At 35.9% G+C, this 24,119-nt stretch overlaps 1 protein-coding gene and 1 long non-coding RNA gene across 3 annotated transcripts in view; one reads left to right on the top strand and one right to left on the bottom strand.

Annotated features, from left to right (window-relative positions):
• The first annotated feature begins 1,090 nt into the window (after positions 1 to 1,090).
• LOC108187381 (uncharacterized) overlaps positions 1,091 to 24,119 on the top strand; it is a 49,699-nt gene continuing 26,670 nt past the window's right edge. The window contains exons 1-2 of one of the 2 annotated variants that reach the window (XR_012405284.1): positions 1,091 to 1,175; positions 22,068 to 22,178. This is a non-coding gene — a long non-coding RNA (uncharacterized lncRNA). Of the gene's footprint in view, positions 1,176 to 16,068; positions 16,421 to 22,067; positions 22,179 to 24,119 lie in introns of those variants that run through there. The other variant, XR_012405289.1, reaches the window with a different exon arrangement.
• Positions 5,924 to 16,344, bottom strand: atp1a1a.3 (ATPase Na+/K+ transporting subunit alpha 1a, tandem duplicate 3). Its single transcript, NM_131688.1, is given in 22 exon segments — positions 5,924 to 6,071; positions 6,222 to 6,313; positions 6,398 to 6,499; positions 8,498 to 8,628; positions 8,726 to 8,871; positions 8,954 to 9,077; positions 9,162 to 9,316; positions 9,395 to 9,563; positions 9,655 to 9,805; positions 9,883 to 10,019; positions 10,101 to 10,276; positions 10,365 to 10,557; positions 10,634 to 10,768; positions 12,840 to 13,148; positions 13,231 to 13,499; positions 13,594 to 13,711; positions 13,794 to 13,928; positions 14,010 to 14,123; positions 14,330 to 14,533; positions 14,767 to 14,826; positions 16,010 to 16,123; positions 16,260 to 16,344. Coding segments are annotated over 22 exon segments (3,075 nt in total). The 5' UTR covers positions 16,272 to 16,344; the 3' UTR covers positions 5,924 to 6,042.

The raw sequence follows: 24,119 nt of genomic DNA, 5'->3' as shown, positions 1-24,119 counted from the left end.
TCTCCATACAATTAGTTTAACCTCTTTGCATTCTGTATCAGTGAGTACTCAGTGTGTACCATTTACAGTACGGTAACACCATGTACGGTACACTGAAACACTGAGAGGTTAAAGGAGCCTCAGCCCACATGTCCTTTAAACTACCTTAAACATTCACATGTGTTTCTACATCAGCTTCACTCATCCGAGGGCACCGGAAAGAGGGCCGGTTTCATCAGAAATGTCCTTCGCCTATGTCACAAAAAAGAGGAGAACCGTCACTTTTTTTTATTGCAATATTATGACCTGTGTCTAAGCACAGCGTGTCAGGTAAATAAGCTTACAGGTAAATCTCAAGGTTAATTTTTTACAAAATGTAAGCAAAAGTGAGAGCTTTTACTCGCTTCTGTTTTCTCTTGTGTGCTTGTTTTTCTTCATGCAGTTAAAGGAATATAATTTAAATGTTATAAACATATGCGTAACTCAGGTTTAGTTCAGTTCAGTCACACTTTCAAATGCTTTTTTTAATCAGTGTTATTATTTGAACATGTTATTAGCAAGAATATTGACCTGATACAGAATTTAGTGCATGATCAAATGGTCTTTTGAGTGCTTAATATAAGCGTTGATAAGTAAGGGTTGTTTCATTACCAAATGGTACAGTTAGAATTGAAGTAGGTAGAACAGAATACCTGTTGGGCAAAACATATATTGCACAGCTTTGTGGCATAAAACACATACTGCTACTACATTATTTGGTAGAGCTGTAATAGAGTAACATTTCTGTCAATACAGAACCATTGCAAAGTAAGCATAGGTTGAAAAACACTGAAACTAAAGGGGGAACATTGATAAAAATCCATTCAGATTATTTTTAAATGTGCTCGAGGAGCAGCATAGGACACTGAAGCTTGGAAGTAGATAGTCAGGAGGGTGATAATAAATCTGTGTGTTATAGAAAGGGGAAGGAGGTAGAGAATGACCTGTTTGCTCACAATAACCCCCCATCATACAATAACCAGTCTCCCGGTGTCTCCGCTCCACCTCTAACTGATATCCATCTAACCTCACCCACAGGAGGAGTGATAAGCCGGCTCTTTGGCTGAAGAACAGACTGGAGGTCATGAGATCCAGCAGACTGTGGTAGGAGTGGAAGTGTCTCATCAGCTGCAGCGCACAGTGGAAAGAAACACCAGGTAGGACATGTAATCCCTTTTTTCAGCTATATCTACATCGCCAATCTGCTTTAAAACAGATAATGCAGAATGATATCCACTTATAAAAATGCAAAAACAGAATATAAGACATATGTACACAGATCATGGACAGATAAAGATGTAAGAGAAACTGTGGATGGAATTTACTAGGGTTACACCTCATACAGTTTAACTAATAATTTAACTACCGAGTTATATTAATCAACTACATTTAGGGTTTGTATTTGTATGGTTAGGTTTAGAATGTGGGTTAGGTTTAGAGATAGTTGCATGTATTTATGCATAATAAAGCAGTTATTATAGTTATAGTTCACCTGAATATGAAATTTCTGTCATCATTTAATCACCCTTTACTTATTTCAAATCTTTACAAGTTTCTTTATCCTGTTAAACATAAATGGATATATTTTGAAGAAAGCCGAAAACTTAACCATTGATTTCCATAGCATTTGTGTTTTTGCTATGGACGTCAATGGTTACAGGTTTTTGGACTTTCTTTAAAATCTCTTCTATTGGAACAGTGATAACACACAGGATAATAGTGAAACTGACAGTGTTTACATGGACATCAGTCAACTAATTATTTCCCTTAATCTGAATAAGACAATAATATGACTAAGGTGTTTACATGAAATGAAGAAGAAAAAACTCTTAAAGGTTTGGAAACACTTCAGGGAGAATAAATCAGGGTTCAACACTAAGGATTTTTTCTACCGGCCCAATCAGAGCAGTTGTTCAGATTTTTACTTGCCAGCCAAGGCAAGGCAAGGCAAGGCAAATTTATTTATATAGCACATTTCATACACAGTGGCAATTCAAAGTGCTTTACATAAACAAGAATAAAAGAAACAAGTAAAACAAATAAATAAATAAAAAAATAATAATAAAACTGATTAAAAAACATAAAAACAGGTAAAATGTGATATAAAAGAATGAAAAAAAATGTTAATAGCTATTTCTTAGCAACAAATAAAAAAGAAATGTGTCAAAATGTTTGTAAATCTAGAATTTAAATATTTAAAAAAATGTTATTTAATATACGATAAGCAAAATTCAAAGTGTTTTGAAACAAAAGATAACTAAAGACCTGCAAAACTGACGGCAATCTGTACAAAACATCACTAAATTTAGTCGTGGTGTACCCTCGTAAACGTCTGCTTCCAAGATGTTAGAAACAAATGTTTTCCTTTAGCATAATCATTTGATGTTACCGCCATGTTGCTGTCTCTTCGCTGTAATGGTTGATACGGAAAAAAATACCATGCTCACAACATCCAATCAGATAAGAAGAACCGAGAAGGTTGCATTTGAAGGCTTGAAAACACAAACTGTTTCTCAATTCTAAGACTGTATTTGCAAGCAATTGACAAGCAGTCACAGTCAAATTAAACTATAGAGACAAGGCAGCAGTGGCCCGATCAGGCCAGTAATGATCTCACACGCTGGCCCCGGGTCATCGGGCAGTCCTTATTGTTGAGCCCTGTAAATAATGAGTATATTTTCAGTTTTTGGGTGAACTACCCTTTTAATGCAAGTACATAAAACATGTAATAAGAGCACCTAAAATAAAGCATTACATTACTAGTCCTAATGTTAACCTTGTAAGATTTCAAACTGAATTAAAAAATAAAGGCAAAATCTGTTAGGTATATAGATAAATTAATAATTCAGTATCACTTTAATCAAGATTGCTGTTACTTAAATGAAACTGAAATTCATTTGATGGTGGAGAAGTTATTCCTTATACTCCACAGATTAAACACCCAGATAAACCCCCTATATCTAGAGTAAAAAACACTGATGTAGATTAGATTGTAATGTAATCAGAAAATGCAAATACATAATGAGGCAGTGCATTGATATTAGGTAGTAAGTAGTGCTGTCGCCTCAAGAAGGTCGATGGTTCGAGCCTCGGCTGGGTCAGCTTGCATTTCTGTGTGGAGTTTGCATGTTCTCCCCGTATTGCCATGGGTTTCCTCCAGGTGCTCTGGTTTCCCCTACAGTCCAAACACATGCGGTACAGATGAATTGGGTAGGCTAAATTGTCCGTAGTGTATAAGTGTGTGTGGATGTTTCCTAGAGATGGGTAGCGGCTGGAAGGGCATCTGCTGTGTAAAAACGTGCTGGATAAGTTGGTGGTTCATTCCGCTGTGGCAACCCCAGATTAATAAAGCTGACTAGGCTGAAAAGAGAATGAATGAATGAATAGTTGTGTACTAGCATTCACCCCTTATGTAGAGAAGCCATATGGTCAACAGTAAAGACTTATTTTTTTGCACAGGATATTTCTATCTTTGTAAATAATCACCAGGTTGGATGGGAAATTGGCGATCTACAAACTACTAAAATGCATGTTATTCAGGCAGAAAAGCAGATTAGGAGATATCCAATTGAGAAAAAGCAGAGGTAAAACCAAAGAGCGACAAGATGCTTGTAAAATGTATTTGACAATTTATATTGGTATGGAAACAGGGTGCAACTTTATGAGCAATGATTGTTTAATCTTTCTAATAATATCACTATGTCATATACAGATTTGTATTGGGATATTAAAGGGAAATGTGCTGTGGAGTTAGATTATTAAAGCTTTTAATCACACATTTTTTTCTTACCAAAGTATGACCTGTTTGGTGTGGTCACATATGCTCTAAAGCAGAAGAGAACTCTGCAGAAACAAAAAAAAAAAAAGGATTTCTAAAAACAAGAAACTGGGAACATATAAGAAAATAATGTTCCTTGGTCCTGGAATAATTTTTATTCTGACACAGACCAAAATGTCTAAAACTAAAACCTATAACATACCCAAAATACCCCCTGGAAGAACCACCAGAACCGTTCAGACCTACTTATTTACATGTGCTACAAACTATATACAATATGTGTGGTAAGACCAATCACAAAACAGAAACAACAGAGATCCCAAAAATTATTACACAAACAACATTAGTCACAATGACAAGAACAGCAACACTATATCATTATTTTTATTTTTTGAAAAAAGCATGATGACCTTTTTCTAAATAAATACTCCCCTGGTGCGAACCATTTGGTTAAATAATGTATAGAAGAAAGTGTACAAATTCATAAAATATTTCCATTAATTTGCTAAAGAATGTGTCTGTCAGGTCTGTTAAATTGATCAACATCTTTATCTCAATTGATATGCATTGCTTTGTGTTCCTTTGACAGCGTTATGTGTTACAGAATTTAACTTTAAGGATTTAAAGTTAACATAAAACATAATAAAACAGTATTTTTAATAGATAAAGACTGCACTACCTGCTTTCTCACCTACAGTGATTAACATTTTAAAACAATGAAAAACATTAAAATATATAATAATAAATATGTGAATATTTTTAAGATTGTCAGTTTTCAGCATTTATTTTCCCTTCTTCAGTATCACATCATCCTTCTAAAAAATAATGTGATCATTTTCTACTCCATTATTATCCATGGTATTTAATTAGTTCATTCATTCATTTTCTTTTCGGCTTAGTCCCTTTATTAATCTGGGGTCGCCACAGCGGAATGAACCACCAACTTATCCAGCATATGTTTTACTCAGCGGATGCCCTTCCAGCCGCAACCCATCACTGGAAAACATCCATACATACATTCACACACATACACTACGGTCAATTTTAGCGTACCCAACTCACCTGTGCTGCATGTCTTTGGACTGTGGGGGAAACCAGAGCACCCGAAGCAACACGGGGAGAACATGCAGACTCCACACAGAAACGGCAACTGACACAGCCGAGGCTTTTACCAGCGTATTTCTTGCTGTGAGGTGATTATGCTACCCACCGCGCCACCGTGCTGCTCTGGTGTTTAATTATTACAACAATTTGTTCTAATTTACTTTACAAGGTAGTTTAACTGTGTATATAAATCTAGTGCTTTACCAATTATTACATAAAAGTTGTTTAACTATTTAAAGTGTTTTACAAACACAATTCATTATTTAAATAAAGAAACATTAAATGTGTTTTTTTTTGTAATATCTGTAAATATATGAATAAATATATGCATAGTTTAGAGGTAAACATTGTCTTTAGGTCTCCTAAAATTGTTCATTCATTCATTCATTTTCTTGTCGGCTTAGTCCCTTTATTAATCCGGGGTCGCCACAGCGGAATGAACCGCCAACTTATCCAGCAAGTTTTTACGCAGTGGATGCCCTTCCAGCTGCAACCCATCTCTGGGAAACATCCACACACACACTCATACACTACGAACAATTTAGCTTACCCAATTCACCTGTACTGCATGTCTTTGGACAGTGTGGGAAAACGGAGCACCCAGAGGAAACCCACGCGAAGGCAGGGAGAACATGCAAACTCCACACAGAAACGCCAACTGAGCAGAGGTTCGAACCAGTGACCCAGCGACCTTCTTGCTGTGAGGCGACAGCACTAGCTACTGCGCCACTGCCTCGCCCCTACTAAAATTGTAACTTTCCAAAGTAAATAGACAGATGCAGGCAGAAAAGCTTAATAGCTGTAGTGTGTAAGGGATAAAATGAAAACGAAAACTATAAAATGTTGTTGTTGTTGTTGTTTCTTTTTAAATAAAGAATTTGTAAAAAATGTTTACAACCCAATGTGAAAGTGTAATGCAGCCTTTAAGATATATCTATTACAATGTATTAACATATGCTGCTAAATGCAGCTAAAACATGCATCCTTGTTTATCTTAAATCAAAAATGTTCAAGACACAAAAATAAACTCCTCTCATTTATTAAACTGTCACATTTAAAATCTTAAAATGACATTAATTTAGATATTTAACAAATTATACAATCTCTCCCTGCACATGTTCCCAAGAGAGCGTCTTCTGGCTTTAGTAGTATGTTTCTCTTTCCACCCAGCCTGAAACAAAACAACACAGATATTACTTTTTCTATATCATCCAAAAGTAAAGGAAATGCATCGACTCAAATTGAAACAACAATTGCAAAATAAACTCAACTGATCTTATATGTGGAATAGGTTAGATGTGAGATTTAAATGGATATTTACCTCCTGGGTTTCGCCTGAGGATATATTTTCTAACTTCGTCATATATGAAAATGAGTAGCGAATATGGGAAGGCACAGAACCACCACAAAGGTCTAAACGGAAAGAGAAAACACCATTAATTAATTCAAAAACGCTTAACATTATTAACATATTAAATGTAGTATGATTCCACCCACTTCAGTGGATACATTCTGACAGCAACTTCCATGCCTGGGCAGTAGGACAGGAATGCTGCCAGAGCAGTTTCCTCCAACAAACCAAAGGTGAGGACCCGGTTCCTAGAAAAGATGAAAAAAAAAAGAGAGATTATGATTAGTGTAGCTAGTAGTTGACTGTATCACGGTTCCAGGCCCGGACTGGCTAATCGGGAAGACCGGGAGAATTCCCGGTGGGCCGGTCCGTCTTTTGGCCGTGAGGGCCGGTGTCCCTAGCTCCAGAATCTGTTGCTCTCAGCAGTCACACTTTTTAAATTAATTATTTTTTTTACTTGACCACAGTCTTCTTATTGATTATTTTACCGCAGCTCTGCTCTTTTTATCTTTTTCTCGCAGCCTGGTTAATGATGATATAACTTAGACGAGCCACCCTAGTATGCACAGCTGTTGTGGTTCAGTGGTTAGCATGTTAGGTTATGACACTGCGGACCCAGGTTTGTTCCTCGTCTGAGTAGGTTTTTTTTTTTCATTTTTATTGTTAAGACATATAATACTGTTAGGGTTGTTGAACATTTGAAGTTCTAAAGCAGCTGTTTTCTCAATAAAAGACGTGATAGTGTAATTAGAAACTGAATTGGAAATGTCCTTATTTTAATATAGTCAGTCGTGAACTGAGGTGGGCCGGTCTGAGGCTTAAAACTCCAGGGCTGAAAAGGAGTCCCACTCCGGCCCTGCACGGTTCTCTCTAGAATCAATTCCGAGTTTGGTTTATAGCTCTTAGCTAGTTTTTAATTGGGGTGTCAAAATTAATTGTTTCTTCGATGCACCATGTTGCACACGCGGACAATTAGGTATCGGTTCAGTAATAATCATAATCGGTTATTATGTACTGACATCATTTATCTCACATACGCTCTCTCTGGAGGGGAGCGAGCTTGAGTATTTACAACGCTCCAACTACTTAAAACATAAACTGCATAATTTCACTGCGTGTGTGTTTGCTGGATCAGTCTTTCACTGAAATTTACAGCAGATGCCCCATTTACTGCGATTGAGAGAATGAAAGTACTCCATTTCTCTCTCTCTCTCTCTCTCTCTCACACACACACACACACACACACACACACACACACACTGTGGCCCGTTTGACCTGCTGGCTTGACTTTTCCTCTCCTCTCGGCTGTTTTACACCAATACTTCTGAATACAGACATGAGCGCGTGCCTGCAGAGTTTTCTCCACCGTGTCTATCATGGATCAGCTGTGATCACCCCTGCCGCTTATCAGTGTCACTTGTCTGTGAAGAGCGCAGCGCTCAAGAACCAATCGCAACCGTTTTTGTTGAGGGTGTGACCAATCAAAGGGGTGTAAGAGAACTAAACAAGGATCAGAAAGCGAGCGGGACATTTATATTTGTTTATTATTTGTTAAATGCTCGTGTTGTTTAAAGTTACCGTTTATATATCCGACTGTTTGTATTAAATGACAAAATTGCATTATATAAATATATTCATACATTTTAATACAAGAATTGCTGCTGTGAAGAAAATATAAAACTGTGTATGAAAAGCACCGTCGATGCACCGAGATATCGAATTGAACCGAATCGATGGCATGATAATCGTAACCGAACCGTGAGACCAGTGTAGGTTCACAACTCCAGTTTTTAACCATGCACTCGAAGGATTTTTAAAAATGGAATTCGAAAAATGTGTTTGGAGTCATGCTAGTCGCACCTCGGCGTTTAATTCAAGAGATCTTCTTTAATCTTTAATTTGCTTAAATCTTTCTTATCTTTATTAATGATTATGTTAGGTTCAGGTGTTACGTGAAATGAATTGGAGGCAAGCAGAATAAGGCTGTTTGTAAAGCATACAGTGCCATCTGTTGGTTAAACTAAGCTCTCAGTCGAGATTCACAATGCATTTTGAAAGTCTTAGAATCAGTGCAGAATAATTTCTTAAATAACAATGCAGGGATTTATTATTACTCTAATAACTGGCCAAAAAAGTCGTTCAGAGATGCAACAGGCAAGTATGAGTTGGAGCTGAAGAAACAATTCAGTGTGCATGACATCAGCCCAATTTTGTTTCTTTGACTGTACCCCCCATTGTGAACATACTTCATTCCCTGCTGGAAGATGGAAAGTCTTCTGGTCTTGCAGATTAACAGGTCAGTCCACTGCACAATCACAATACTGGCAAAGAAGGCTGTGTGGCATGTGTACTCCACAATCTTTCTGCTCTCATAGGTCTACATCAGATGAGAAATAACATGTAGATCATTTTAAAAAAGCATATAGAAATATTGGTTTGATTTCTGTTAGGTTTGGTAGAACTGTAGCACCTACCCATTGCTGGCCATAGCTGTCTTCCAGGTCATTAAGAAATCTGTCTTCCCAACCAACTCGAATTCCCACCAGATCGTAGGGCAAGAAGCCATTCTCAGCAAGAATCACAAAGTATGTAAAGAACCCGCCAACTGCTTGTATCATGCCTGAAAATGAACATGAAGACATGTAAGAACAAAAACAGGAGCAAAATGCAGTTCACACTGTACAGTATTAGAATGCTCGTACCAATTTGACCATAGCTCACACTAATCAGCCTCTCATTCACCAGCCTATCGGTTGCAGCATTTCTGGGTTGTCTCTTCATGATGTCACTTTCAGCAGTTTCATAAGCCAATGAGATTGCAGGAACCTGTGACGCCAAACAGACAAACGCATTTATGTGTGCATATTGCAGAGTTCTCTACATTTATAAAACTAAACTGATATTGCCTACCATGTCAGTGCCCAGGTCAATGCAGAGAATGGTGACGGTGCCCAAAGGTAGAGGAATACCAACAAGGACAAACATGAGGAAGGGTGACATCTCCGGGATCTTACTAGTCAATGTGTAGGCAATGGATTTTTTCAAGTTGTCGAAGATCAGACGACCTAAACATATTGAAGATATGCTTGAGATGTGACTCTTCAGAATTATTCAGTCAAGGACGTTCCCAAAATATGACTTACCTTCTTCTACTCCGGTGACAATTGAGGCAAAGTTGTCGTCCAGAAGGATCATGTCAGCAGCCTGTTTGGATACGTCAGATCCAGCAATACCCATAGCCACACCAATGTCAGCCTTCTTCAGAGCTGGAGAATCATTGACTCCATCACCGGTTACGGCTACAATGGCACCCTGATAAGAGTAAGCAATGAATTATTGTACATTGGTACCTGCCGCATGAAAGTCTCCACTGTTAACAGCTACTGAATATATCTGATGGTACCTGTCGCTGACATCCTTCCACAATGATCAGCTTTTGTTGTGGAGACGTTCTGGCGAACACAATTTCTGTATGATGTTGAAGGACGTCATCCAGCTGTTCATCTGTCATATTTTTCAGTTCTCCTCCATGGATCACGCAGGCTTTAGCATCTCTAGAGTCACATTTAGTGTTGGTAGACATACAGAAAGCTGAATTTTATATTTGTGCTGGCTGAGTTGATAGGTTTACCTTGGATTCACCTCATCGATATGGATTTTCAGCCGAGCAGCGATGTCATCCACTGTCTCATTGCCTTCTGAGATGATGCCGACACCTTTTGCAATAGCCTTTGCTGTGATCGGATGGTCACCAGTAACCATGATTACCTATAACAGAAGTTTCAGATGTATAATCAGTTCATTTAATGTAATTAATTCAAGCAGTGGATGTTGTAATAAAGAAAACACCTTGATTCCAGCACTCCGGCATTTGGCTACAGCATCTGGTACAGCGGCACGAGGAGGATCAATCATGGACATGAGGCCAACAAAGCACAGGTTCTCAGTAGGGAAGTTCATTTCTTCAGTATCAAATGCAAAACCCTCAGGAAACTGATCATCGGGAAGGCAGAAGTGGCAGAAGCCTGTGAGGGAGAATGCAGAGTTATATATAATACTGGGGTTTATCATGTGCTCATTTTTTCTCGTCATAACTTTCAGTGGTATCTTTACCCAGGACTCTTTCTCCAAGACCTCCAAGTTCTAAATAAGCATTCTGAAAAGCATCTTTCATTTCATCATCCATAGGCTGCTCTTTTCCTTGAATTAAAATGGTGGAGCAGCGCTCCAATATTCTCTCAGGTGCTCCCTTCATCACCAGCAAGTGTTTTGGTTCTGAGGAATTGGGATTCTTGTGGATTGAAACCTGAAAGAGGGATATTTGTTTATTAAGGCCTAATCTAAAAACGAATCTCCAAAGAACAACTCCAAAGAAAACATACCTGATACTTGTTAGTGGAGTTGAACGGGATTTCTGCAAGCTTTGTGTAGTTTTCTCTCATTTCAGCAACTGAACCACAAGACAGCTCAATACACTTGAGCAGCGCAGACTCTGAGGCATCACCAGCTGTGTCTCTCTGCAAAACAGAAAGAGAAGTGGCATTGTTTAGTGTAGGTATACATATACAAAACTTTTCTTCTGCAATTAATCAGCAATTTGAAATCTGGTGGCTTGGTCAAAGACCCCTCAGTTCAGAAAAAGTGGAAGAGGTCGTGCAATGGTCATTTAATCCCCAACTTCAATCCCTGCCAGTACAACTTCAACTCCATATTAAATCTCAAATGCCCCCTAAAGACATTTTACTGCTGCAAGCTAGGGCTGTGCAATATGGACAAAATAATTAAGGGTGTCACGATCCTCCAAATCCTCGATTCGATTACATTTTCGATTCTAAAGGCACGATTCGATTTTTGATTATGAATAATTAATTAATTAATGACCAATTAATTATTTGTAGCCTACCGTTTAAACTACCTGACCTGCATGGTCTTTGTTTTACCCATAAACAAATCATACAGTAAATGAATAAAGGCAAGATACACACATAATTACCACCTGTCAATCACTTTTTCTGCAGGACTCGTGAATAGGCAGTGATCTGTGTCGTTATAATGGCGTCGGTAAAAAAGACGCACAACCAACAGGAACCAGCCAACAGTATCTGAAGTGTTCGCTAAAATGACTGAGTACAAGTGAGTGAAAGATTGAAGCAGTCCTCTGACTGCCTGGACCTGCTGTCGCAAGCGCATGGCTGTGCCTGTGTGGTCACGTGATGTGCATTTTCAGCGGTAGTGAAGAAGGAGAGCTGCTCAGAAATGCCACTGTGGATGTCAAATCACGCCACTGTGGATCTCAAATCACGCCACTGTGGATGTCAAATCGTTGTCGTTCTAAAATGCCATTTAAAGACAAAGACAGTGTAAACAGGGCCTGAGTGTGTACTTTTAGCGAGCGGATTTGCAACGGGGGCGGGCGGAGGACCGCCATGCCGGTGTTGTCTATCGGACGAACCGTACGTAATACGTACATAGCAGAGCTTGCAAAACTGTGTTTTTTTGTCGACAACATGAACGTTGTCAACATAACTCACTGGAAATCCAAAATGCTTCCACACCGGCGACTTCATTGAAAGAGGAGAGGGTTTAAGCTCTGTCGACGGGTCTCCTGCTTCTGCAGTTTAACAAGCACTTCAACAAGCCTGTTATTTTCCTGCTTGGCAAGCCAAGCTGACGTGACATGGGGGCGTGGCAGCATCGACGATTCTATTTTTTGATTCGATAATCGAAATTGAGCATAAATTTCGATCGATTTCGATTAAAAATCGAAATCGTGACACCCCTAAAAATAATCATATTGCAATTTTATGAATGAATATTGCGATTGCTATTTTATTAGCGATTTTGGCAGCTGTTTTAAACAAGCTACATACACACATTTTAAATGCATTCAGTGCACAAGAAGTGCATAACAAAACCATTGCGTCAAAAATTTCTTTGTGCCGTTTTGACCCTTTCCTATAAGGCACGGCGCTTGCAAATGCATGAACAATCATACTAGGTTAGTCTGTTTGGGCTGGCTTTGATGTGTGCTTTTGTTTGTTTTGATGGACTTTGTCGACATGCATTGATCATGCAGTTTTTATGATGCTGTTTTAAGTGTTGGATCAGATTTGTAGTATTGCTCCGTTTTGTTGGAATAATCATTTCAAAAGTCTTGAAAATTGCCTTGCTCTGTCACATCCTCTCTCCTGAATCCAAAATACTCCCAAGCGACTGTCGTTGAATTTCTCCTTGGCACCAAATCGTTTTTATTTTGACCTGCATCCATATTTTATGTTGTTTCCTCCTGCTCGCATATTCGGTTCTCCCACTCAACTTCGTCATGCGCAGAGTGAGCTGGTTAACATAATAGCTATATTTGCCCGGTGCGCTGCGTCAGCTCTGATTGGTTAACATATTAAAATCACGCGCACAAGAACATATTCTGAATAAAAATCAAAATAAATGAATAGATAACAATTGCAGCCTTTTGCGATTTAGAAATTGCATGTGCTTAAGTTGCGATTTTTTTGGGGGATTGCGATTAATTGCACAGGCGAACTGCAAGCCTTTAAATAAAATGTCAATGCTTCTATTAAGATAGCCCACCTTAAGCACTGGAATGTGGCTCTGATTTGACTGGAAGACGGCACGATTGCAAAGGCCAGCAACACGTGCGAGAGCAGACCAAGTAGCTGAGCTCCTGTCAAATGAGGCTCCAGTCTGGTTCTCTGTGGTATCGGCTATATGTATATGGTTGTCGAACCACATGTGAGCAACAGTCATCCGGTTCTGGGTCAAAGTTCCAGTTTTGTCCGAGCAAATGGTGGTGGTCGATCCAAGAGTCTCCACAGCTTCAAGATTCTTCACCAGGCAGTTCTTCTTCGCCATTCGTTTGGCAGTGAGAGTCAGACACACCTACATGAGCAAGCACACATCAAGTAATTGATTTTGAAACGTGCCTGAAAGGATATGTAAGTTTAATATCAATCATACTCACAGTTACAGTAGCAGGGAGACCTTCAGGTACATTAGCGACAATGATTCCTATTAGAAAAATGACGCCCTCCAACCAGTTGTAGCCAAGGATCAGCGACAGGACTAAGAAGGTCAGACCCAAGAAAACAGCTACACCAGTGATGATGTGGATGAAGTGCTCGATCTCCCTAGCAATTGGTGTTTGTCCACCTTCCAGGCTGGAGGCAAGAGATGCAATGCGACCCATGACAGTGCGGTCACCGGTGTTGACGACAACCCCTCTGGCAGCACCTATTGAATATTGTCATGCTCAAGCATTAATTTATTCATATAATTTACTGATTAATTTATCCAGACATAAAGCAAAGCTGGCTGAATTTTGTACCGTCAACACAGTTGGTAGAAAAAAATGCGATGTTTCTGGTCTCCAGTGGGTTGTCACTAGACATTTCAGGAGCACGAGTTTGGGGCTCAGATTCTCCAGTGAGGGAAGAGTTGTCCACCTGGAGAGATGAGCAAGCCAGGGATGTTTTCATGAGATCAACAATAAGCCAACTTTTAAGTCTTTGTTTGTTTGTTGTTTACCTTGCATCCTTGTGAAGATACGATTCGAACATCAGCTGGTATTCTGTCTCCACCTTTGACCTCTACAAGATCACCCACAACTACGTCTTCTGCATCTATTACACTTTTTTCTCCATCACGCACAACCAGGGCTTTCTGCATAATGATAAATTATGTGAATTTATTCGTTGTGAAAGCTATATTGTTGGCTTAAAGAGTGAATTTACATTTTTATACCTGAGGAACAAGGTTCCTGAATGAATCCATGATTCTGGAGCTCTTTGCGTCCTGATAGTATGAGAAGCATCCATTGACTGTGACCACAAAAGCAAGAACAAGTCCCAGGTAAAGCTGCAAATAAGTAATGCAGATTGTCATTAATCACATTTCTTTATCCAAAGATTACAGCAACAGTTATCAAAGGGAGAAGATGGTCAAGATTAGCTGTTTAGCAAAGGCCTTAAAGAAGAAAATTATTATAATGACAATTACTATATTTATCGTCATTATTTATGCCAGTTTAGAAATAAAGACAAATTTTTTCCCCTTGTACATACGTTGTCATTCGCCGGTTCTTCTTCTGAGGCAGCCTGGATCGAATATGCAAAGAAGCAGAGCAATGCACCAATCCACAGCAGAGTCTGAAATCCACCAAAGAGCTGCCTGCAGAACTTCACCCATTCTGGAGTCGTAACAGGGGGAGTCAGGGCATTTGGTCCATCCCGTGCTAAGATTTCCTTTGCTCGAGTAATGGACAAACCCTGCGCAAAGTTATAAAGTAGAGCATAATCAGCCATGCTAATAAATATTAAAACACTTATAAACAATATTGAAATGTTATTTTATTCATTAATAGCTGCTGGCTTCTGCAACATAAAGTTGTATAAATCATTAAATAAATCATAAATATAAATCATCCAAATATATTAATGTAAATGTTCTAGAGGTCATCATCATCATTATTATTTCACACCAAAATTGTCATTAAACCTACCTTGTTCAGATCAGTTCCATATTTCCTGCTGAGCTCCTCCAATGTCAGTTTGTGATCATCCTGAAGAAGAGTAGAGAAGTTTTTGTTTTTCAGATTGTGAAAGCACTTTTTCAGTCTATACTACAGGGCAAAAAGATGAAGTTTTGTATTGTTTTTCTAATTGAATGATACTGTTGACTTATTATCAGTTATAAAATAAATTAAAACCTAAAGCCTATACCTATTAATGGCAACGGTAGTCAAAGTGATTGGTTCATTTTTTCCAGAGCTGTATGTGATAATTTTCTTGTTAGTAAGTGACAGAACAATCACATGCAAAAAAAGCAAAAAATAAATAAATAAATAAATATCATGTTATTTTTTTTATGTGATCTAGACCCAGTTAAATCATGTAATTTTGCATATTTTTTGAATGTTGTCCCAGCAATTAAGAACTGTACTTGTGACTTCCCGTCTTATTTTAAATCTTACCACATTATTATTAATAAAACAATTAAATCAATTAAACAGTGAAAACTACAGATTTCTAAACAATATCTAAACAAATATCTAAATAATTATATATATATATATATATATATATATATATATATATATATATATATATATATATATATATATATATATATATATATATATATTTATATATATATATATATATTAATGTTGTTCCAATTAACAGTAAATTTTCATTTTTAACTAAAAAAATAAAAATGCAAGACCATAAAGGTATTGTAGAAAATTAATTTATTGCTATTTTCCACCTTACACCATAAATGATGTTCCCTAGTGTACCTAATTGAAGAACTAAATGGCCAAATTATTAAATATAAACTAACATTTACGAATATTTGAAGAATTGAGCTGATTTTCAATAACAAAATCTCAGTAACACACAAAATACAACAACAAAAACAACAACACAGAGTTAATTAAAATCTGCATAAACAAGCTTATTTTTCCTGCATTAACAACCCTTAACAACTTTTAAAAAAAGACATCCTAAAATGTTATAAATATGTGAAATATATCAACATTAACTTGAAGTCGAGTAATTTCTCAAAAAAGGCAGCCATGCTATTTTAAGTGCTGTCTGTTGGCTAAACACACAATATATCAACAGTCACTTTTCTGAGCATTCACAAGAAATCACTTTTCAGATTGATACCAAGAAATCAGACTCCAAATGACTTTAGGCTTAAGTTGTATATAGTGTGTAGATTATTTCCAAATCATTTCATACCATTTCCACTTCTTTCTTCAGTTCGTCCATGTCCTTTTTGTTCTTTTTCCCTTTTTTAGGCTTTTTGACTCCATCTTCTGAAGTCGCCGCCAACTTATACTCATCATTCCCTGTCTGCCGGATGTAAAACAATATATTAAACAGATCCTAACAAATCTGCTTAAATAAATGCAATATATGCAGAATCTGTAAAAACAAAACAGCAACAAATTAGATGATGAATCCTGCAGTATAGCTTCAATTGTCTTACCACAAGCCCCATTTTTCACCCAAAATGCAGTGATTTGGGGAGTCAGGATAGTCCTCCTGTGGTGGAGCCGATTGGAGACAGAAGTCCCTGTGTGTCCAAAGCAGCCTTCCAGATTTATACCCTCCCATCATTTCTGGGAACATGAGGGTGGAGTTTGTCAGGTGCCATTTAGATTTAACATTTATTTAACCTTCATTTTTACAGGTAGGTCGTTTCTGTGACACCCAGACGCAAGACTGGTCTATTAACTATCGCCTTATCAATTGATCTGAGGCTTGTTAATAATAACTGACTGTAAATGACCTTTATGCTTAACATTAATTCAGCCCTTATTTATTTAGGTTTCAGTTTTCTTGGATATTCCAATATTAATAATTGTACGCTGTGTTTTGTTTTAAATCTTTGACTTTTATTTTAAATTTACATGGTGATGGTAAATAGTAAATTCGTCAGTGTCTAATGAATGAAACTGCTTCTGTTCCTTGACTGTAGACTATGTTCATATATACGTTTCATCTTAAATGTGGGTTATAATTGAGATTGTTAACGTTGTAGCTGAATTTAAAAGTGAAAAAGTTTTGCTTTCTGTTGTAAGTCAATAGACTTTCACAGCCGACATGTTCTTCAAAGCAACGTCAAGTTTAGTCCACATCACACAGATGAGGGCTGCAAACATCACTCTGCATTTCAATGCAATAAGAACAATTACTTTAATTTCCAAAGACCCAAACTTGTGTTTATATACTTGCACAATGTAGAAAGCTTAGTTAGGGAAAAAAAAAAAAAAAAAAAAAAAATATATATATATATATATATATATATATATATATATATATATATATATATATATATATATATATATATATATATTTATATATATGTATGTATATATATGTATGTATATATATATATATACATATATATACATACATATATATACATATATATATATATATATATATATATATATATATAAATATATATATATATATATATATATATATATATATATATATATATATATATATATATATATATATATATATACATACATATAGATACATATATATATATATATATATATACATAGATATATATACATATATATATGTATATGTATATATATATATATATATATATATATATATATGTATATATATATATATATATATATATATATATATATATATATATATATATATATATATATATATGTATGTATATATATATGTATATATATGTATGTATATATGTATATATATATATATGTATATATATCTATGTATATATATATATATATATATATATATGTATCTATATGTATGTATATATATATATATATATATATATATATATATATATATATATATATATATATATATATTTATATATATATATATATATATATGTATATATATGTATGTATATATATATATGTATATATATGTATATATATATATATATATATATATATATATATATATATATATATATATGTATGTGTATATATATATATACATATATATACATATATATACATATATGAAAGCAAAAAAACTAATAAATACAAAGCAAAATCAGTGCAAGCAACTCAAAAAAATAGGTAAAAAATAATAAGCTGCCTTAATTTACATCTGTAGTTTTGCACATGTCTAAAATGGCTTGGATCAGTAATCCACCAACTACTGTTGTATAAAAGAAAAATCCTTATTTTCCTGATTCGTCAATAAAATGCTGAGATTCTATATCTTTTAGAGAGCACATAAATAATACTATTGCACAACTCATCCCTCACAACAAACCTTTCTTATTAGGGAACAGACATATTAGCTTATGAACAAACTCTTTGTTGCTAATAATAAAGTGTGATCACACCCAAAAGTTACATGTTCTATTACATTTCCCTTCATGTGTATTTTATTGGGCGGATTAGGCATGGTTAGAGGTGTATGAATCTAATATGGACAATAACAAAAGGCACCTATAATAAGATCTCCATTGACTTGTGCTTTAAAGAGCCACACGGCCCCTATGTCCTTCAAGTGTCCGCATAAGTCTCCAGCAGATTTACTCATCTGAGGGCACCAGTACCTTCACTTTTTCTATTACAATATTATGACCTGTATCTGACAGGTTATAACATAAATAAACATTTCCCACAGGAAATCTCAAGGTTACTTTTTACTAAATTGAACCAATAAGAGCAAATCAGCTTCAGGAGTTGATCAGGACAAAATGTCCGAAATGTAAATCTAAGAAAAACACCTTGATTTTTCAGAAGTTAACCAACCATGAACAGACACAACAGAGATCTCGGCAGCGATAACACAAAGACAGTAATGACAATGAGCTTGTGTACAAAGATAACACACAATGCTTTGTTTGGCAATTGTCTAATCCAGTCTCACAGAAAGATGTAACAATTTTTTAAAGTGGCCATTTTGTATGAATTTGCTATATGTTTTTTGCCATGCGATCATGTTTCATTTTCAATTCATTATAATCCACAATCCTTCTCTTAGAATGAAAATGCAAATAGCATGTGCAAAGTATAAAATTGAGATTTTACTAATTGTTCACCACTTATTCACTAGAACTTTCATGTGGAAGCACCACAAGCATTCAAAACAGTGTTTCAGGCCCACTTTTAACACACCAAGATGCCCGGTGGACCCAAGGGCCACACTGTCAGTTTCAGTCTCACTGGATGTGGGTGCCATACTTTCCTTTTTAACTGACTCAGTAGATCTGGTCTGCTGGGTAGACAGGTTGCAACGTTAAACATCAAAATGTATCCATGTTAAATTAATACTCTAAACCCAAGTGTCTGAGTATCAAGTGCTTGTGACATCCACTCAGTAAAATAATGTGTACCAGAAGGTAACCAGAACTTAAGAGTGCAAATCTGCCTTGAGCCATTCAAAGCTGCAGGAACCCAGCAGATTGAAGCCCCCACAAAATGTTATATTCCTGAAGTATTTATCTGATTGCTGTAAACTAATTGTAAAACAATACAAGGACAAAACACAGCACAGCTGCTGATGACTTCTTCAGGGCACCAACAAACTGCACAAAATTACAAAGAGGTTTATTTGACTTTACAGCTCAAGAAACGTCATTGGTCATGAGGTGACAACATTTTTATTCTGATTTGGTCAGTCAAACATGAGCATAATAGATTTTAGGGCTTTCAACATTCCATCTGGTGGTCTGGACCGACAGGAAATTGAACTCAAAATTAGACTTTTTCTCAAGGCAAAGGCTACATAGGGGTAAATTTACAGAGATTGGTGGAAACCTCTTTCAAATGCTTAGAGTAAATAGATGATAGAGATTTTAGCAGGGTCATGCTGCTTAAATCAGTGATGACAAATTTCAGCAGTATTCGACAACACTCCTCAAACTTACTCTTAGTTCATCGTGTGCTACAGATGTAAAATGCAGGTGTCTTTAACCTGCTGACAGAGTTTTATTTAGTCAGAAATAAATATTTGCTGCCTTCTAAAGACTGAAAGCACAATTCTCTGCATATCAGGTTACTATAGGCAAATAATTATTACATTAAACTCACACTCTAAAAAGTATTGTTTAGACAAAACAAAACAAATTAACGCAACAGATTGCATTAATATATTCAAGTTACGACAACATCTGACAAAATGAGGTTCAGACAACAAACTTTATTTTGTTAGCCAAATCTTTTCCTCTTCAATCAGAGGCATTTTTACTAAGCATAAACTCCATTTTTTTAATTTGAGAACTCAAAAAAATAAGTTGTTTCAAATTGTTTTTTTAAAATAAAATTGAAAACAAATCCAGTGTTATGTGCGTAATTGCATTTTTTTAAGTTTAGAACCTCAAATAAATTAAGTAGCTGTAATTGTTTAATTTAATTAAATTTTTTTGGCAAATTTACTGTTCATGCTTGTATGAAATACATTTCACAACAGCTTTTTTGTTTTTCAGTAATTTTTTTTTTTTTATAAAACAGGTTTTTATTGTTTTACAAAACAAAAACATGTAGTGTTCCATATTACCAGTATAAAAAACAGCAAAAAACATTAGTGTGTGGAAAAATACAAAACAACTCCATTAACGTGGAAAAATTGAGTTATCAACCCAATTTCTTTGGGTTGCTACAAGTTAAATATTGTTTAAAAGTAATTGACATTTTTGTTTTTAACAACTTTTAAATTAGCCGAATTTTTTAATTGATGTAATTTTCAATATTTCCTGTTTTGAAAACTTAATAAAATTATTCTGGCAATTTAAAAGTTTTAATCTAATCAGCATTTTAGAATTTTTAAAGTTACAATAATGTATTAAACTATGTAGTGGTAACAGACCTCTTGAGTTATTTTTTAGAGTGCATGAAAAATGTCAAATCTTGTCTCCAGATAAGAGAACATGTAACCTAAGCGTGTTATTTTATAATACTTCTATTAGTTGTATAGTTAAATTTAGTCAAGACTTGTGAAAAGGTTATATAAACTTCATATTTTGTTAGTGAAAAAATGACCTGGACTGGTCATTTGAGACAGAGCCCCAAATATATGACCTTTTTCTAAATGCGTAATTTCTAACTATCTGATAAGAAAGAGAGATAATAAAGCCAGTCAACTGAATCCAAAGGATAAACTTGACTGACTCCAGTTGAAAGGACCTTGAACGTAAAACAGAAAATGAGTAAAGACTGAACTGGTGCTGGAGGCCCTGTAGCAGCGGCAGTGTGCTTGAGTACATCACCAAACCTTTTCCTCTTCTCTGCAGTGATGCACATTTTGAAACCTTTAAATAGACCCGCAGCATTATTTAAAGCAGAAAAAGGGAAGTTGTGAAACATGTGTTCAGGAAACCAGTCAAAATAACCATGCCAAAACGAAATCGATAAGCATAGCCAAACTGACTGACAGCTGAGTTTATTAAATAAGTGGTATTAGTTTTGGGGATTTGTTTGGAATTAAAGACTTTCAAAAAAGGCATCTACCATTCCTCCCATATACTGTAGTTGGGGAACTTCCAATTTCATAAACTGTAGTTGGGAAATCTTGAGTTATTGTAACAAAAATTACTAAAAAGCTTGTGCTGTCAGTCTTTAGCTTTCTGATTTGATCAATGAGGAGATTCCCCCCATTGTGTAAAGCGCTTTGAGTGCCCAGAAAAGCGTTATATGAATGTAAGCAATTATTATTATTATCAATGTTTGCTCAGTTATTTAGCCTACATACGAGTATATTTGTGCACTGATGAGCTTTTTACAGTAGAAATAAGTCAGTGATTTTGAGAGTGCAGGTAACAATTACCAAGCCTTTCAGTGGCATTAACCAATTCTCAATGATCATTGTGTCATTATGCTTGTGTTGTGCAGCTGTAATATTTGTAATAACAATTTAAAGAGCAGCAAAAATAGATTTTTTTTTCCAAAATTGAAGCTCCATTAAGATGGAAGTTGAGGTTTAATTTTAAGGTTACCAGACAGAGTCTTGTGTACAATAAGCACATGCATTTGTTTTGCCTGTGAAGACAGAATAATTTATCTTTATCTTATTTAACATCTGGAAAAAGTGTGCCGGATGAGGTTGCGAGAGTGTGGTGTCTCCATATTTCTCTTTCCACTTGTGGAGGAACAGAATGCTACTTCATCAACCTGTCTATTTTAGGTACATTCACTGGCCTGTTAACAAAGGGAAAGGAAAAAGGTTTTGGAACATGTCTGTCTTAATTAACCTTGTTGTAAGAATTGTAACAACTGATAATATTAAAATTAATAATTTTTCTAAAGTGGATTTGTTGCATTTATGCCAACAGGTTCATCATCATCATCATCATCGTCATAATCTCCTCCACAGTTCACAGTTCTTCCACCTTCCATTGGCCCCCAGTTAAGACAAGAGCCTTCAGCAAGAGCAGTGTAGAGGAGTAAGTCTTTATTTGACCTTCTTCAGTTTCACCTTCTTTAATGATAAAGGGATAGTTCGTTCAAAAATTAACCTTGTGCTCCAAACTGTTATGAAAATGTTATTCACCTTATTCTCTGCATATGGGCGGGCGCAGTTATTTAAAACTTGAGACTTCCGGTTGAGACTTTTGGCTTGAGAATTCCAGTTTCATTCACTTCCATTCATTTTTAGACGTTAAAAACAGCTTGTTACGCTGCTTGATGTTGCAAACAGATATTTTCTTATTATATTATTCTGCTTTGTCTGTATTTAGATAAATCATTTTCTGCCGTTTGTTATTTCTAGTCATTTCTCCTATAGGCAAATGAATTGAACAATTTCAAACATGAGCACAGCTCCGCATTGAAGAATAAGATCAATAGAGTCATGGAAATTTAGCTGTATGTGATCTCGAACACTTAGTCGTATGTCCGTTTCTTGCACAAACAAAACATTTCACCTCACAGTTTATCATTGATTTACTTTTTTTTTTACCTTTATTAATACCAGTACCGAATTACTATTTTATGAATAACCAGGAATCTGATAACTCATTTTATCATAGAGAAATCAAACACTGCAGCTTAATATAATGATATAATTTAATATAATAATATAATTTAGGTGACACGGTGGCACAGTGAGTAGCACGATCAACTCACAGCAGGAAGGTCACTGGTTTGAGCCTCGGCTGGGTCAGTTGGCGTTTCTGTGTGGAGTTTGCATTTTCTCCCTGTGTTCTCGTGGGTTTCCTCCGTGAGCTCCAGTTTCCCCCGCAGATCCAAAGACGTGGTATAGGTGAATTGCATATGCTAAAATTGACTGTTGCGAATGAGTGTGTATGGATGTTTCCCAGTGATGGGTTGCAGCTGTAAGGGCATCCGCTGCATAAAAACATATGCTGGATAAGTTGTCAGTTCATTCTGCTGTGGCGACCCCAGATTAATAAAGGGGTTAAGCTGAAAAGAAAATGAATGAATGAATGAATGAAATTGGATATGAATGAGTGTGTATTAGTGTTTTCCAGTACTGGGTTGCAGCTGAAAGGGCATCTTCTGCATAAAACATTTGTCGGAATAGTTAGCGGTTCATTCTGCTGTGGCAACCTGAAATAGAGACTAAGTGGAAGGAAAATGAATGAACGAATCTTCAGTTTCACTTTCTTTAATAATACAAACCTTGTGCTCCAGACTGTATTGAAAAGGTTATAGAATAACGGAAATATAGTTGTAATGTAAGTTTCTTGCACAAACCAAACATTTAACCTCACAAGACCTCAATGTATCATTGATGAACTAGTTTGTTTTTGCCTTTATTTGATGTTTTTGTCTCTCAAAATGCTATTTTATGAATAGCCAAGAACCTGCTAACTCATTTTGTCATAGATGAATTAAACAATGGAACTTTAAATGAAAATTAACAATATAACTTATAACATACACAACACACTTTTATACAAAGTAACTGTCAATACACTTACACCAGGCAAAATCACTACAGACATAATTGAAAGTTCACTGCGGTCATGTTCGGTGTGCCAAAGGGAAATCAGTGATTCCTACAACTTCATCATGTATTTATATAAACTCCCACGGACAAATATGAAGCTTTACCTGTTCTCTTCTTTACCTGTGTACCTGTAACCTCACCTGACCCCATTGAAAATACAGCCATATACACACAATGAAGAAACACGTCGCCAAACTCCTCCTAAAAACAAGACCTGTTTGTCTTATTCAATTCAAATGTAATACCTTGGATTCCAGGTAAATCATTTATAACTTCTGTCAGCAGCTTGGAGACACGAATTACTCGGTAAAGCACACAAGCGTTACAAATTTGTACTGTCAATTTGTACTGATTTGGGTGGAATTAAGCAGGTGACTTCTAGCTTTCACATTCCTTTAACCTCCTTTATAAA

This window comes from Danio rerio, chromosome 1 (genome assembly GCF_049306965.1).
Source record: "Danio rerio strain Tuebingen ecotype United States chromosome 1, GRCz12tu, whole genome shotgun sequence".
Taxonomy (NCBI): domain Eukaryota; kingdom Metazoa; phylum Chordata; class Actinopteri; order Cypriniformes; family Danionidae; genus Danio; species Danio rerio.
This window is presented reverse-complemented; position numbering and strand designations above follow the sequence as displayed.